Source organism: Zootoca vivipara, chromosome 14 (genome assembly GCF_965207765.1).
Source record: "Zootoca vivipara chromosome 14, rZooViv2.hap1.1, whole genome shotgun sequence".
Classification (NCBI taxonomy): Eukaryota; Metazoa; Chordata; class Lepidosauria; order Squamata; family Lacertidae; genus Zootoca; species Zootoca vivipara.
Genome location: NC_142597.1, coordinates 14,587,015 through 14,601,753, shown reverse-complemented (window position 1 = coordinate 14,601,753; position 14,739 = coordinate 14,587,015). Strand labels below are relative to the sequence as shown.

Genomic DNA, 14,739 nt, shown 5'->3' with positions numbered 1-14,739 from the left:
GGTTTTCCTTAGTGTCTGACCGTCACCTGGCTGTCGGGTGCTTGGTAACCACAGCATAAGGGGTGTTGACAGCCCCATGCTTAGTACTTACTCTGGGAAGTCTAAGGACCAAAACATTGGCAGGATTTAAAAAAAAACTCTCACAATGTAGTGAGAACTATGGTAAAAACTGAGTTTTAAGAAAATATGGAGAATATAATACAATGTACTTGGAAAAGAATATCTTGGGAAACCATGGAGGGAAGTCCTGGGATTCAGAGAATCCTATGTGTAGAGCGTCTAAGATTTGAGTATGATAATTGTTAAAAGCAAAAATGCACACACACACACACAAAACATTAGGAGGACACCAGATTGGGGAGATGTGTTTTAACTAGGGGTGGCCAAAGCATGCTCCCAAAAGGAAAAAAAGGCAATGCATCTAGAACATACCCATTTATTGATGGGAAGGAAATGCTCCAACAGCAACACGAAATATAACCTCCAATCTTACAAAACCATAAACAAAATGTCTTAAAAAGGCAATATAAAGCGATCCCTATGAAACCTATGTACACTTAGTTCAACGGTCTTTTGAGAGTTTAGACGCGACCAGCTTCCTGGAATTTCTTCAGCAGGGGTTCGTCTGCCCGGAGGGCAAAGGTCAGGGTGCATTTCTGGTAGTACTGGGAGTCACGCTCCAGGTGGTCTATCACATCCGAGAGGAGGTGGGCTCGCTCCACGGAGCATCCAGGAGCGTCGTAGCTGAGGGCGGTGAAATGCACATGAAGGTGGTAGTAGGAGGGCTGGTAGTGCAGGTAAACTCGCAGCTGAGCCCCACCAATGCCAAAGCGCTTCACTATGGCTTCCTGGAGGGAGGGGGAAAAAATGCTTGAAACCAGCAAGAGCCAACCTTTTCTGCAACTGCACCACAAATCATGCCAAGATTATGAGATGTTCGCCTGCATTTCATACACCAGTCCAAATACTTTTTAAAGTGGCCATTACATCAGCACAAAACAGAAGAGTAAAAAGTGGTCTCAGTAAAGACTCTGGCCCCAGGAGTTAAAAGTCCAGGGCAAATGAAAGCAGACTCAGCTGGCACTTAGAGGACATCTAACTTTGGCCTTCGGCCACACCCACCACAGGTGTATGGCCTGCAGAAGCCACCCCTGGTGGATCACTTTGGCAGGAACAAGAGACAGAGCCTTTTTGGTGGTGGCCCCAGATGTAGAGAATGCTCTTCTTAGGATGGCGACCAGATGTTGGGGGGAACGCTCCCAGACATTGACGGACTCCAACTCCCACAATCCCTCACCATGGGCCACACTGGCTGGGGCTGCTGGGAGAACCACAGGTCACATTTCCTTGATCTAGATCATTTCCCCTGATCTGATATTGTATGTGTAGGTTGCATTTTATGTGTGCGGAAGTTTCACAAACACAAACAAACTCACTCATTGTCTCCCTGATACTCAATAGCCGTACAAAGCAGAAAAACCCTGCAACAGACGTGTCACGTGGGGCTCCTTCTGTTCTGCTCATCTGTTTTAATTCTTATTTCCCTTTGGCTACCTCAATCACAAGGCCCACTGGGTTGAGACCATGGTGGGTGGAAAAGATGAATTGCTGGCATATTTCCCTAAACAGGGACCTTGCTTGGCTTTTATTGCGTTCCATTCCAACTTTTATCACACTGGAGGGTTTGGCGAGTTACAGGCTCCAATTACCGGAAAGTGTAATCAAAGCGATAAACAGCCGCACTGAACTTGTCAGATCCCCTTCAGAAATACCAGGGCTCTTATTTTGCTTGAGAATGCAGTGAGCCTTGGCCCAGTCTCAGACTTCATCTCCTGGGAACTGTGTTGCAAGTCTAGTCTGAATTCTTCCAGGGGGGTAAATATGGGGGGTGGGAGGAGAATAACTACCCACATTGGTTTTAGTTCCCTGACCCTAACTATGCATTTTACTTGAAAGTAAATCCTATCAAATTCAAGAAGGGAATCGATTCACACCACTTGACCCCCCAAAAAGAGGTTTGAGGCAGCACAATGGGGCAAGGAACACAAATAGCTCAGTGCATAGCCAAGGCCATCAAGCAAAAACCATTTTTGTCTGCCTCCAAGCGGAGGCAGCGTATGTCAGCTGACCCCTACGAAAACTCAATTTGAAGCTATATTAGGGAGGGAAAGTGAGAGAAAAGCAGTGCATTCCAAAATAAACACTCCATGGACAATCTCATTGGTTCTGGGAGGGGCAAACTCTGTTCTAGCTGAGGATCCCAATTCCAGCTTATTCCCCAGAATGAACCAGAGAGGAACTGCGTCGTTTTCGCTCTACAGCCTGATAACCCTGAGCACCGTCTTCTTCTTCCCCAGCCACTCTGGGCGGCTCCAAATCAAATGTTAAAAATACAATACAACATTAAACATTAAACACTTCCCTAAACAGGGCTGCCTTCAGATGTCTTCTAAACGTCAGATAATTGTTTATTTTCTAGACATCTGATGGGAGGGCGTTCCACAGGGCGGGCGCCACTACCAAGAAGGCCCTCTGCCTGGTTCCCTGTAACCTCACTTCCTGCAGTGAGCGAGCCACCAGAAGGCCCTTGGCACTGGATCTCAGTGTTTGGGCTGAACGATGGGGGTGGAGACGCTCCTTCATGTAGTGTTCTGTAAAGTAAAAACCTTTTTTTTTTTGAGGGGTTTGTGCGTCATTAAACCATCACCTTGTGAGAAAACCTATATATGTAAAGTATGTATAAATAAAACCTTGGCTTTACAGTGAGATGATAGGAACAGACATGTAAAGGAGGCAGTTTTATGCACACAGGGATCACAGGAAATAGCCTGGGGCGGGACACAAAGGTGCTGTCAAACACGCCAACAGAGCAGAAAAATACAGTAATGGTGTGACTTAAGGCTACAACCCTCTGCTTGCTTGCAGCCAATACTTCCCACATTTACATATAAATTATTTTGTTTGGCACATACCCTTTATGCCCCATAGATTACTGTAATTTATGTGTAAAAGCGGAAAGGAGTGGCTGAAAGTCTCCAGCACACAAACGACTGTGGGGAAGGAAGGAGGCAGAGAGGAGTTTGCACGTCTGGTACTTAGCCAGGTAAGTCTCTGGAAGGAAGCCTGTCTTTTATGTAAAGAACTCTCCTATGTACAAATCCTCTCCCAGCATGACAGTCTAGGGCAGGCATGTCCAACAGGTAGATCATGATCTACCGGTAGATCACTAGACATCTGCAGTAGATCACTGGTAGATCATTGGCTCCCCCCAAAGAAGCTGAACAACTGTGGCTCCCCTAAGAAAAGCTCAAAATTTTACCTCCTCCTTGAAAAAACTCAACAAATTTGGCTAGAAACCCCCCCCCAAGGGGGGTAGACCACTGCCAGTTTTTAACTCTGTGAGTAGATCACAGTCTCTTGGGAGTTGGCCACCCCTGGCTAGGGTAACTGCTATCAGGAAAGATAATCCCTTGAATGGGACATCAGTTCTCTGACTTGCTTTGGAGATTTTCCTCTAAGGCAACAACCTACAGGAAACTGATCATGTTGCTCTATTCCTGGGATGCGTAACCTGCCCTGTTGACGTTTCAACTTTGCATAGAAATGTTGTAAAGTAGAGCTCTTGCATCTCTTAGTATTTTGGTCCCACGCTCCACCCCAGCATACACAGCGAGAACTCTTGTTCAGATGGAACTCTGCTCATATCCTGAGACTATGTGTGCTTTTTGGCTTTCCCCTGAACAATGATAGTTTCAAAAAACCCCACAAAACCTGAGGAAATCAGGATAGCTCAAGCTAAGTATTTGTGGGAGGAGGGTATTTTCCTGTCTCAGCCAATATGCATAATGGAGTGCCCCCAGAATTAGTCCCCAGAATGTAAGTAAGTACGTCCATGCCCTTTTTCAGATATTAATTAACTCTAAGAACATTATAATCTAGCAGGCACCTTTCCCAGAAATTGTATTAAGCCTGGGGTACCTCAGTCAGCTGGCTGGGAGCTCAGATTGTTCCGAGGACTCTTGTGACCAAGCTACCACTGTATGGTGGGAAAGTTTCATTGATACGGCTGTAACAACTCTGTGCTTGATTTAACACAGTTGTCATTTGCACCCAGCGTTGTCCTCAACAAGATCCCCTTCTATGTCTGACCCCAAATCCATCAGGAAGTCGCTTTCCTTTAAAGGGGCATTTCTCTGAACCCACTGTGTCCAGCCTTTCCCCACTGAGGCTCTTTCAAGCTCCACATCTCTGTCCAATTTAGCTTTGCAGAACACTCAAGAGGCTGCTCTACGCTACTCTGTTCCAAGATTCTCTGACCCTGTGGATTACTGCCAGAGGTCTGTCTTCAGATTTAGTTGGATCCCTACCCTTGCCTCCTCTCCTAGGTCTCTCTGTGATGTTTGTTGTTTCTCTGGAGCCAGTGAGGACCCTTGGGGGAAGCACAAACCAACAATGTCCCAAAAAGAAACTTTCTTCTATACTGAAACTACGTAAGTGAAATTCCAAGGAACCCAGAGTGGATCTGGATGTGGCTGAAAGAAGCAAAGATGCTGGCATGAAGGAAGCCTGACAGCTTGTTGAATTTCATGGCAGGAAGCAGAAGCAGATTGATCTGGCTCTGTTTAACTCCACTATCACCCAAATCAACAATTTAGCCATTGTTAGGACCCAGTCATAGGTGATGGAGAGAAAAAATGTGGAAAATGGAATAAAGGCTACTTTTTGGTTGCACTGGTTCCAAGTTGCTACCTGTCATTTATACAAAGGCAGCCCCCTCCCACACTGGATAGAATATTTAAAAGACAAGTGAAAAGCTCATACAATTTTCAGCTGTGTGCCTCTACTATAACTGGCCGAACAGGAAGCTAAGCAGGAAGAAGGAATTAGAGAGGTTTTCCCACTTGTACACAGGACAAGAAGGGGATGGATACATATTAAAGCTTCCATTTTTGTTCCCACAGATCACTTCAAAGTATTTTAGAAACAAGTCTACAAATGCAACCTAGAGAAGGTAGACATTGAAAGTAGTACGGTTGCAAGTAGGAAAAACGTATCTTATTCCGTCTTCCTGTTCAGCTATGTGCCAGAATCCCTGGGATTTTATTGGTACTTTGGAGCACCTTGTGGTCAGGTTCGAAGGAGGGAGCAGGTCTCAATCAGGGTCTCCAGTAAACCATCTTCAGCTCCTTGCTTCCTGCACCACCAGTGCCATAGCCCCTTCTGTTCCAGCCTGAGCACTGTCAGCTGACCTCACAGGCCAAGGGGGACAACATACTTGTGGCTGATTGATTCAGAAGAGCACAATGCACCTACCAACCCTTGCTGGACATCTTCTATATTCACAGAAATAACCAGAAGACCTTATCAATGATATGCAGCTAAAATACACCATTAGCTAGGAAAAACCTCTAGGTTTCTAAAGCGATTTAGTGATGCACGTGTCATTTCCAAAGCACAGATGAAAGCTGGGTGAACAAGAGGGTGGATTTCTTGCACCTTTAATACTGTAGTTGTACGCAAGAGAGAATTAAAATTAAAGAGGCAGGAACTCAGTCCTGCTTTTCACCTGCCCACCCTACACACTAGGTGGGCAGAGAAGGGATAGTTTTTTTGCAAAACAGATTTATGCAGCTCAGTTCTATATCCATGTTTCCTTCAATGCAAGCCCCAGAGCTTGCTCCTGAGTTCAATGTGCACAGGATTGCCGTCTCTCCCAGCCTTTAAGCCAATTATTCCAGAATTTCCATGTGGGTGCCAGCTGCTTGGCACGGTGCCACTCAATTCTGAAGAGTTCTGCGCAACATCTGGCCCCAGAGAGACACATTTCATTTTGTCAGTTTTGTCTGGCAACAGGCAATTCATCACTAGGGAAAAATAATTGTCCCCAGAAGACTAAGAAGTGGTGGCAGAGAGAAAGGAAATGGGGAGGCGGCAGAGGGGGGAGGGCAGACCATAGACAGGAGAACCGGTAGATCCATACCATGGTGTAGAAACTGCTGGGTCTGAAATATTCAAAATAAATTGTGACGAGTAAGCATGAATTCTTCTGGATTGCCAGCTGAGATGCTGACATGGGCCAATGCCTCAAAAAATTCACAGGAAATGAGTAAGCAACTAAAGAGGAACAGAGGGCCTTTCAGATGCCACCCCCCCAACCCCCAAATTTCCTCTTGCTTCTGGTGCCAGTAAAGTTGATGTGCGTATCACACATGTATGCTGGGGGATGGGGATATGCTATAATCCTTTTCACAACCTTTGGCCCCAAATGCGGGTGGTGGTAAGATATGCTTTCTAGCCCCAAAGAGGGAGCCCCAAATAGTCTTTCAAAAGCAAAACCTTAAAGAAAAGTTCAAGGTTAGCACTGTTGTGAAGGGTGGAGAAAAGATGTAATGAAGAAAGCTGTGCTGTACCAAGTCAGATTTTATTGGTCCATCTAAGCTCAATGCTGTCTACATGAACTGGAAGCGGCTTTCCAGAGTACAAGGCAAAGGGCTCTCCCATCCTTATCTAGAGTCTCCTGCGTTCAAACAAAGTGCTCAACCACTGAGTTGGACCCTTCCCCAACTAGCATGCAGGTATTCACTACCTGTGTGTTTGTGGTTACTTACGTTGCGTGCAATTAGATCATTCATTTGGTCCTACAATGGAGAGACACAACACCACCTGCTTGTCTTCAGAGGAGGTTTCCTATCACAGCTCTGGATTCATCACTGCAGTGGGGAACCTCCTCCGAGAGCAGATCTTGCTGATCATCTCTGCATTTGGAGCCACTAAATCAGGTAGGGGAAAATTTTGGTCCCCTGGATGTTGCTGAACTACAACCCCCACCATTCATGGCCATTGAGTCTACTTGCTGGGGCTGATGGGAGTTGTAGTTCAGCAACATCTGGAAGGGCAATGGCTCCTCACACCTGGTCTACATGAATTCCTCTTCTTCTTGAATACCCCCGTGTGCTCAAGCAGTACAGTGGTGACTTAAATGGCCTTTAAAAGTAGCATAATACAAACATTTTTTTCAAGCTGTAGTAGGGGTCCAGTATCATACTAATGATGTGTGGAAAGCAGGACTTTGTCACCACGACACTATCATCTTAATTGCCTCCAAGGTGGGCAGCTTCAGTTGCAGCTCTCTGTTTAACAGCAGTGTGGTCCACAGCTATGAGCTCCATGCCACAAAATACTGTTTCTTCCTGCTGTTTTTTCTTTCTTTCTACATCAGGCCACTGTTAAATGCATAGCAGTAGGCTAGGGTCCCCCCTCTTTCATTTCCTTTATCTCCTTCATCAGTTGGCAACTCTATTATCCATTAATTTTGGGGGAGCAGAGATTGCAGTTCCCCACAATGAAACAGATTTGGTAATTGGAGGGAAAAACACCCTGTTACTAAAATGTGACCTTCAGGAATGGCACCTGGATTGCCACAACTGCCTGCTTATTTCGTATAGAAGTGCAAAGGTGTGAGAGAGAAAGAGAAAGCAAGCAGATAGTCAACAACGAACGAGGGAGCTGGTGTGAGCTCCGCTAACGCAGAACCAGGAAAGGGGGGGGTCAATTAAAAAGAGATGAGGAGGCTCACCTTCCCTTCTTGTGAGATGTTCCTCAGCAAAGGCAGGTGCTCAGCAGTAAGATCCCTGAGTGACTTGATTCCCCGGCAGTGGCAGATAGCAATTAAGTATAAATCGTGTACCTGTAGAGACAGAATAGACGACAGAGCTTAAGATACACTGAGAAAAGATTATTAACTTCTGCCAAAGCAAATCATGAATTCCAGGCACCCAAATAAAGATGCAAGGCAGAGGCCACCTACCTTTTCGGACCCAAAAACATATTTACCATCCAGAGCACGTTTATTGGAAACCACACAGCAACTGCAACCAAGCACACACTTTCACCTAGAAGTAGCCAATATGGTGCCTTCCAGATGTTGAGGAATACACCTCCCACCAGCCTCAGCTAGTATGGCCTCTAGCCATGCATGGTGGGAGCATAGCTGTCAAGTTCTCCCTTTTTTAAAGGGGAATTCCCTTATGCTGAATAGGCTTCCTCGCGAGAAAAGGGAAAACTTGACAGCTATGGATGGGAGTTGCAGTCCATAGCATCTGGACAGTTACCTCTGCTGTAACCTATTCTATTGGCTACATGAGAACGCCTCTTTCAAGCCTACCCCAAAACACTCTGGGTGCCAAGGAAGGCCTCGGTGGCAGGGAAGGCCCAGCTGACCGTACCCCTTGGAAGGCTCAGCATTAGTAAGAAAGGGTCCTTTGGCAGCATCATAGCTGCCAAGTTTTCCCTTTTCTCACGAGGAAGCCTATTCAGCATAAGGGAATTTCCCTTAAAAAAAGGGATAACTTGGCAGCTATGGGCAGCATGTTCCCCTTCACCTGAATGGGATGAAGACACCCTGAAGGCAGGGTCAATGACAGCTAAGACAGTGGCTCCCAATGAGTGATAGTTGGCTGTTGAATGCATGCATAAGTGTCTGCATGCAGACATACATTAAACACTCGCAGCAGCAATAATAGAAACTACCTTGTTAGGAAGACAGACTGGTTTTCTAGACACACGGGGTTGTATCAAATGTTAGTCATACAAAGACGCACTGAAGTTAACGGACATGACTAATTTAGGTCCATTAATTTTAATGGGTCTATATTGAATAGAACTTAAGCAGAACCCACTAACCCAGCAGGCTAGCAGAAGCCGGTCCAGGGGCTCCTGCTAGTGCAATGGGGCTTCCCCTGCTCTCCCCCAAATCTGCTCTGGAGGGTCAGGAGAACCCGCAGAACAGTGGATGGGGGAAGAAGGAAAGGAGGATTATTCTGTCCGGCAAGCAGAAATAAAAAGTGCCATGCTGAATTCCTACCATTATGTTTTTTTAATGGATCAGCACTTAATTCTGTAATACCATAGCAGTTTTACCATAGGATCTGCTGTTTGCGCTAAACAGGCCTCGGCGGATTGCGGAGGTTTCCCTTGGTGGCATTTGCAATAAAAGTTGGAGAGGCATCTTTGGGGTTGTGTGAGTTGCAGCAGGTGGCATGAGCGAACATCCCTTTTCCTGGGTAACGCTGCCTTCCTGGACGATAAAGGCAGAGCTTGTTCCCCAGGTATTTTCCAGCAAGATCTCCAACATTCTGAGAGAGCAAATGCGGAAAGTGAAACATTTGATATCTTCTGAGATTGCAATACTGAAACTCTGCGATGGGCTCCAATCACTAGGGTGCTTTAAATAACTCTTCTCAATAATGAATGGATCGTTTGACAATGTCAACTTTGTCAGAAACGTTGCTTAAGAGCATATTTTGGCTAGACTTCCAGCATTTCCCTGAATACGTTCAGGAATGAATGTTAAAACATCTGGATATAAAAGTTGTTTAACTTCCAAAGGAATGCTGCACATCACCGTGGCCCACTCAAGGTGCACAAAAGTTGCTACAAGAAAACCGATTACAATAATTAGAGTGAGGTGGTGCTGACAGCACATGTAATTTGCCTAGCTGGGGTAAGCTTTCTTAGCATTTTTCATTGTCCGGTTCAGGTTTCTAACCTCTAGGCATGTGGGAAGTAGGTTTGGTTGAGAGCATTCTTCAATCACTTAGCTTGGAAAGGCTTCCAACTCATCCTCCTCTGTTGCAATATTGATATCTTGCATGGTTTTGATTGGTTTTATGACCTTTTATTGAATTTTACCAGGTTGTTTTTTTTAAAAAAAACTGTTGTCCTCTGCTTTGGGGGACTGCCCCGTAAGCTTCACCCCTCATTGACCCTGCTTCCCCCCCCCCAAGGTTTTTGGCTGGTTGGAATGTGTGTAGAAGCTAACCAACTTATCAAGGTACATATTTACATATTTTGCTCTGCCTACTTTCCCCTCTGCCGACCCCCCACCATGTCGTATAACCCCCCCATAAAGGAATGAGAAAAAAACCCTACTTCTGCAACAACACAAAATATAGTTGAAACATTTCCCATCATGTCAGAGAATGGGCGACCCAACATCTGGGCTGAAATACCAACTTCACTTTGGACCCCAATATGGTGGCATTGGGAAGAAGGCCACCTTTCAGATTATGTTTCCCCACTTTTAAATTGAAAGCATTAAAAGAAAGGCTTGGAAATCCCGGGCTAAGCAAGCATACAATGAGATGATGCTCTGTATCCAGATAATCTGAAATTCTGTGTTGGGAAAGCTGAATCCTACAACCTGTACCTTAGCTGCCAAGTATCCCGTTTTTCACAGGAAACCCTCGGATTTTAATCCGTTTCCTGCTGTTCTCCCGAATGGAGAAAAATCTCAGAAATCCCCCGGATTTCCTACCTGCCAGGGAGCCTCCATTTTGGGTGCTGCTTTGCCCATGTGTGGGCACCCGAAATAGGGTAGAGCGGCACTGGAAGTTGCTTCTACACAACTTCCGGTGCCGCGACGCCGCTAATCCCACATTTTTCAGCAGGAGACTTGGCAGGTATGACCTGTACACATTATGCAAATTATGTCTTTCTTTCTAGTGTATAGTTGTTAATTGGGCGTAACTTATTCTGATTTGGCTAGTCATGGAGCAAGGGGGAAGGCAATGAAACCATACCCTCAACCATTAGCTATCTTATTCAGCTTTCCTCTCCAGCTTCTCCGATTTCAGCAGGATTGTGCTCCCTCCAATCAATCTTTCTGTCAAGTCTCAGAATCAATAATAGATTATTCAGAAAGCCTGGAGGCACCCTCGTGAAAGGGTTTGTTGACCATGCCATACAGTACCTACTCAGGGGCATAACTTGAGATAAGTGTCAGAGTGTGCGTGTGCAGAGGAGGACTGTCTATGGAGTTCCTTGGAGGAAAAATGGAATATAAATGTAATAATAATAATAATAATAATAATAATAATAAACATTCCAGTGATCTACATCGCACAGGCAGCCTCCATGAGTAGGGGAAACTCCCTGCTTCAGATAGCTGCCCTCCAGCTTGCAGAGGACCAAGGGGATGGGACTGGGTGGGGGGAAAGCTATCCCACTTCTCTATGCAGTCCCCTCCCCAAATATATGTGAAATTCCCAAATCAGAGTAACTCCTGCAGAGGGCTTAAGAAAGTGGGGTCGGGCACACACCTGTAAACCAGCTGGGAGGTTTCTTTTTTAAGCAAAAAGGCCTTATGGTGGGTGGCTGGAGGAGACAAATGGCTAAGCTTCCTGGGAACTACCGGTATTAGGCAATGCAGAGGCAGAGGAGCATGACTGGAAAGTTAAACCATAGAAATTGGATGTATACATAACACAGGTATAGAAATCAAACACTAAAGCACTTGATGTGCAGCCAAGTAGGCATATAAGCTCTACGTACAATGGCCACACTCTGAATGTTAATCTATGAAGAAGTGTGCATGCACACGAAAGCTCATACCAATGACAAACTTAGTTGGTCTCTAAGGTGCTACTGGAAGGAATTTTTTTATTTTATATAATTCGCAGTGGGTTTTGAGCAGGGGCAGATTAAGACTTTTAGAAAAGGGGGAGGAAGGACGAGACACATAGATATAACAAGGGCAAAGAGAGCCATCCAGTTTCCTGGCTCACACACCAAGAATCTATATTTGGATATTCCCAGGGAAAGAGCCGTCCAAATAATCCAATGGAAAAATCCAAGTTTCTAATGTAACTGAGATAGTATACCTCTCTCTCTCTCTCTCCCAAAAATCTCAAAATGGAGCATAAATATATTCCCAAAACGGCACCATGAGGATTGTGCATGCTCAGTAGGTACAGAATGCTGTTGACTGTTGGAAGGGGTGGGAGGAAAACAGGGACTGGGGCTGCCAGGGAGAACAGAATGCAGCAGCTTGAACCAGGAACAGAAGTATATGACATGGCAACTTTTTGTTGTTGTCGTTATTCTTAAACGCAACTACCGAAAATTTTCTTAGTGCTATAGAGATATTAAAATATATCTGTACAGTGCTCCTACAATCCTTGCTTGCGGTTCACAATCTAACAAACATGATACAAAAGGGGAAAAGGCAAGGGGAAGGAAGAGAAAAACAAGCATTGAAGTCTCTGGTCCTTCGCTGGAGGACGGATAGGGACAGGTTGCCCTCCTTCTGACCACAATACTTTTCCTGGGGGGCAGGAGGTGGCGTAATGGCTGCAGATGACATAATGTGCAATGCTAAAGGCCTCATGCAGCTTGAGGGGGTTGGGAGCTAACTGTGAAAACTACCCAAGGGGTGTGTTATTTGCTGTGTTTCACAAAAACAAATAAACCATGTGTAGTCCAAATTTCATGTGCCGAAGTCTTCTAGCACTGAAAGAAGATTTCTACATTTGAGGCCATCAATGTGATCCAGCAGAAAGTATGCAGGATCTGGGAGCTCTTCTTTCAAATGTGGGTCTCCCCAGGATTTCAGGAGTTCCCCCATTCTGATCCCCACTGTCCTCAGTCCCACCCCCACCCCCAATTTCTGCACTGTAGTTGTAAAATCATGACATCCCTCCTATAACAAATGGGATAACAAAATCCTGTTAACTGGTCTGAACCCAAGGGGAAAAGGGGGGTATTCTTACCTGTAAGCACCCAGAGTGGCTGAGGAAACTCAGCCAGATCGGTAGGGTATAAATAATAAAATTATTATTATCATTATCATTATTATTATTAAACTAAAGTAAATAACTATTTTTAAAACCACCCAAATGCAATTGCTCTTTGGGTTATTTCTTTTAAAAAAACCCCAAATCAGATAAAAATGAGGAATGCGGTCTCTATCCAAAGTGTTAGAAACTTACATGAAAGAGAAGTGGAACTTCCAGCTGTTGCTCAAGCACTTGCTCAATTCCTAGAAGCGCTTGCAACTAAAAATACCTCTCACCCTTTCAAGTCTGGAACTGGCAACAATCCAAGGTGAGATTTGGAGCTCTGACCGGATGCTGCTCTGCACTGGAATCAGGGTAACAATTAGTCATGCTGAGAGAGCAATGAACCAGCAGCTAAGTCTGAGGAGTGTGAGAGACGACCCTTTGCAGAGTTCAGATTGGTCAAGTTCCAGCCAGAATAAAATTATATATTGGCCCCAGATTGGGTCCACAAAGAAGGGCAGTTTACAGCTACTGCGAATGCTGTTTATTTCACCCTGGTAGGTCCTCAATGAGCCTTCAAAAAGCTTTACAGAGCAATCCAATTCCCACCTTGCACCATAGCTGCCAAGTTTTCCCTTTTCTCACGAGGAAGCCTATTCAGCATAAGGGAAAATCCCTGTAAAAAAGGGATAACTTGGCAACTATGCCTTGCACAGGGCTGGGGTGGAGGTGGTCCTCCCTTCACTGGCGGAGGAAGAGGAGTGCTGGGGGAGTGCACCGCCCCCAGCAGCACAATCCCAGCAGGGTGCCATCGTGCCCCCCCCAACTGCTCTCCACACACACACCCCAGTGCCGGAGCATAAAGCTCCGCCACTGCCTCCCTTCAGCTCTCTGGCCTGAGCTGGCTTCCCACTGGCTGCCACAGTGGCCACGGCCACCATGAATGACGAGGCTGTGGCATTGGCTCCTTCCACTACTCCACAAAACCTTGGCAGTGGAAGTTCTGATTATGCCCTGAATCTGATTGGTCTCCCGTTCTCCCTTCCCCACTGCATGGCGATCCCCTTGTTCGCTTCCTAAAAAGTAAAGGGACCCCTGTTAGGTCCAGTCGTGGACGACTCTGGGGTTCCGGCACTCATCTCACTTTACTGGCCGAGGGAGCGGGCGTACAGCTTCTGGGTCATGTGGCCAGCATGACTAAGCCGCTTCTGGCAAACCAGAGCAGTGCACGGAAACGCCGTTTACCTTCCTGCTGGAGTGGTACCTATTTATCTACTTGCACTTTGACGTGCTTTCGAACTACTAGGTTGGCAGGAACAGTGACTGAGCAATGGGAGCTCACCCCATCTCAGGGATTCAAACTGCTGACCTTCTGATCGGCAAGCCCTAGGCTCTGTGGTCTAACCCACAGCACCACCCGCACCCCTTTGTCCTCTTCCTAGTCGGAAACAAATCACAATTTACTGTTTTGCCTGACCAGCCATTTTGCCTGGTTTGAGAAAGCAGAGCCCACCGTTTCAAACTAGCTTATGATGGTTCGCATGCGCTCTACAAACCAGGTTTGGAAACTGCAATCAAACCCTGGTTTCCAAGGCAAGCACAAACCATAGTTCACTGGCTGATATGACACAAAACTATACTATTTGCTTCAAGCTAAGTGTAAGCCAGTCACAGGGAAGGGGCACCTAGGAGATGCTGCGATCCATGGCCCTATTGGGAATAGGCCAAAATGGAAGAACCAGTTAAGAGCAAGATAGCTTAAAGTACAGAAACTTCAGCTATTTATTGAATTTAGGCTCTTTGTACAGATCCAATCTCACAGTCCATTCCCTGGGCAAAACAGGCTCCATTTCCCCCTGAGAGCAATAGCAAGCTCTCCCCAAACCTTTCTCCAGGCTGGGGTCTTCTCCAGTAAAATCAGCTGTAGATTCCAGGAATTCAGTCTTGTCCCAGTAAGATGGACAGTTCTGTGAAAGGAATCACCCCAGCTTGTGAGATCTGTGGTACCCCAATAGTCTATTTCCCAGAGCTATACTACTTAGGGATCAATTGGTTCAGTGGATCTCTTGTTGGCTTTTCCTTGGGAGATCCTAGGTCACACCTAGTGACCCTGCCCCAGGTTTTTCTCTGAAGAAAGCTGGGGTGATAGGGGGAGATTCTTATCAGAGGCCCCCAAAACTCC

General features: G+C 45.9%; 1 protein-coding gene and 1 long non-coding RNA gene across 3 annotated transcripts in view; one reads left to right on the top strand and one right to left on the bottom strand.

Annotated features, from left to right (window-relative positions):
* Window positions 1-420: 420 nt before the first annotated feature.
* The window catches only part of DCPS (decapping enzyme, scavenger), a 62,325-nt gene continuing 48,006 nt past the window's right edge, over window positions 421-14,739 (bottom strand). The window contains exons 5-6 of one of the 2 annotated variants that reach the window (XM_035139045.3): window positions 7,577-7,687; window positions 421-848 (exon numbers count right to left, since the gene is read on the bottom strand). In XM_035139045.3, the coding sequence (XP_034994936.1) occupies window positions 582-848; window positions 7,577-7,687 (378 nt within the window). In that variant the 3' untranslated portion in view covers window positions 421-581. Of the gene's footprint in view, window positions 849-7,576; window positions 7,688-8,924; window positions 9,135-14,739 lie in introns of those variants that run through there. The other variant, XM_088657677.1, reaches the window with a different exon arrangement.
* On the top strand, window positions 3,055-4,736 carry LOC148683505 (uncharacterized). The gene is made up of 2 exons (XR_015946982.1): window positions 3,055-3,103; window positions 4,386-4,736. It is a non-coding gene; the product is annotated as an uncharacterized LOC148683505 (long non-coding RNA).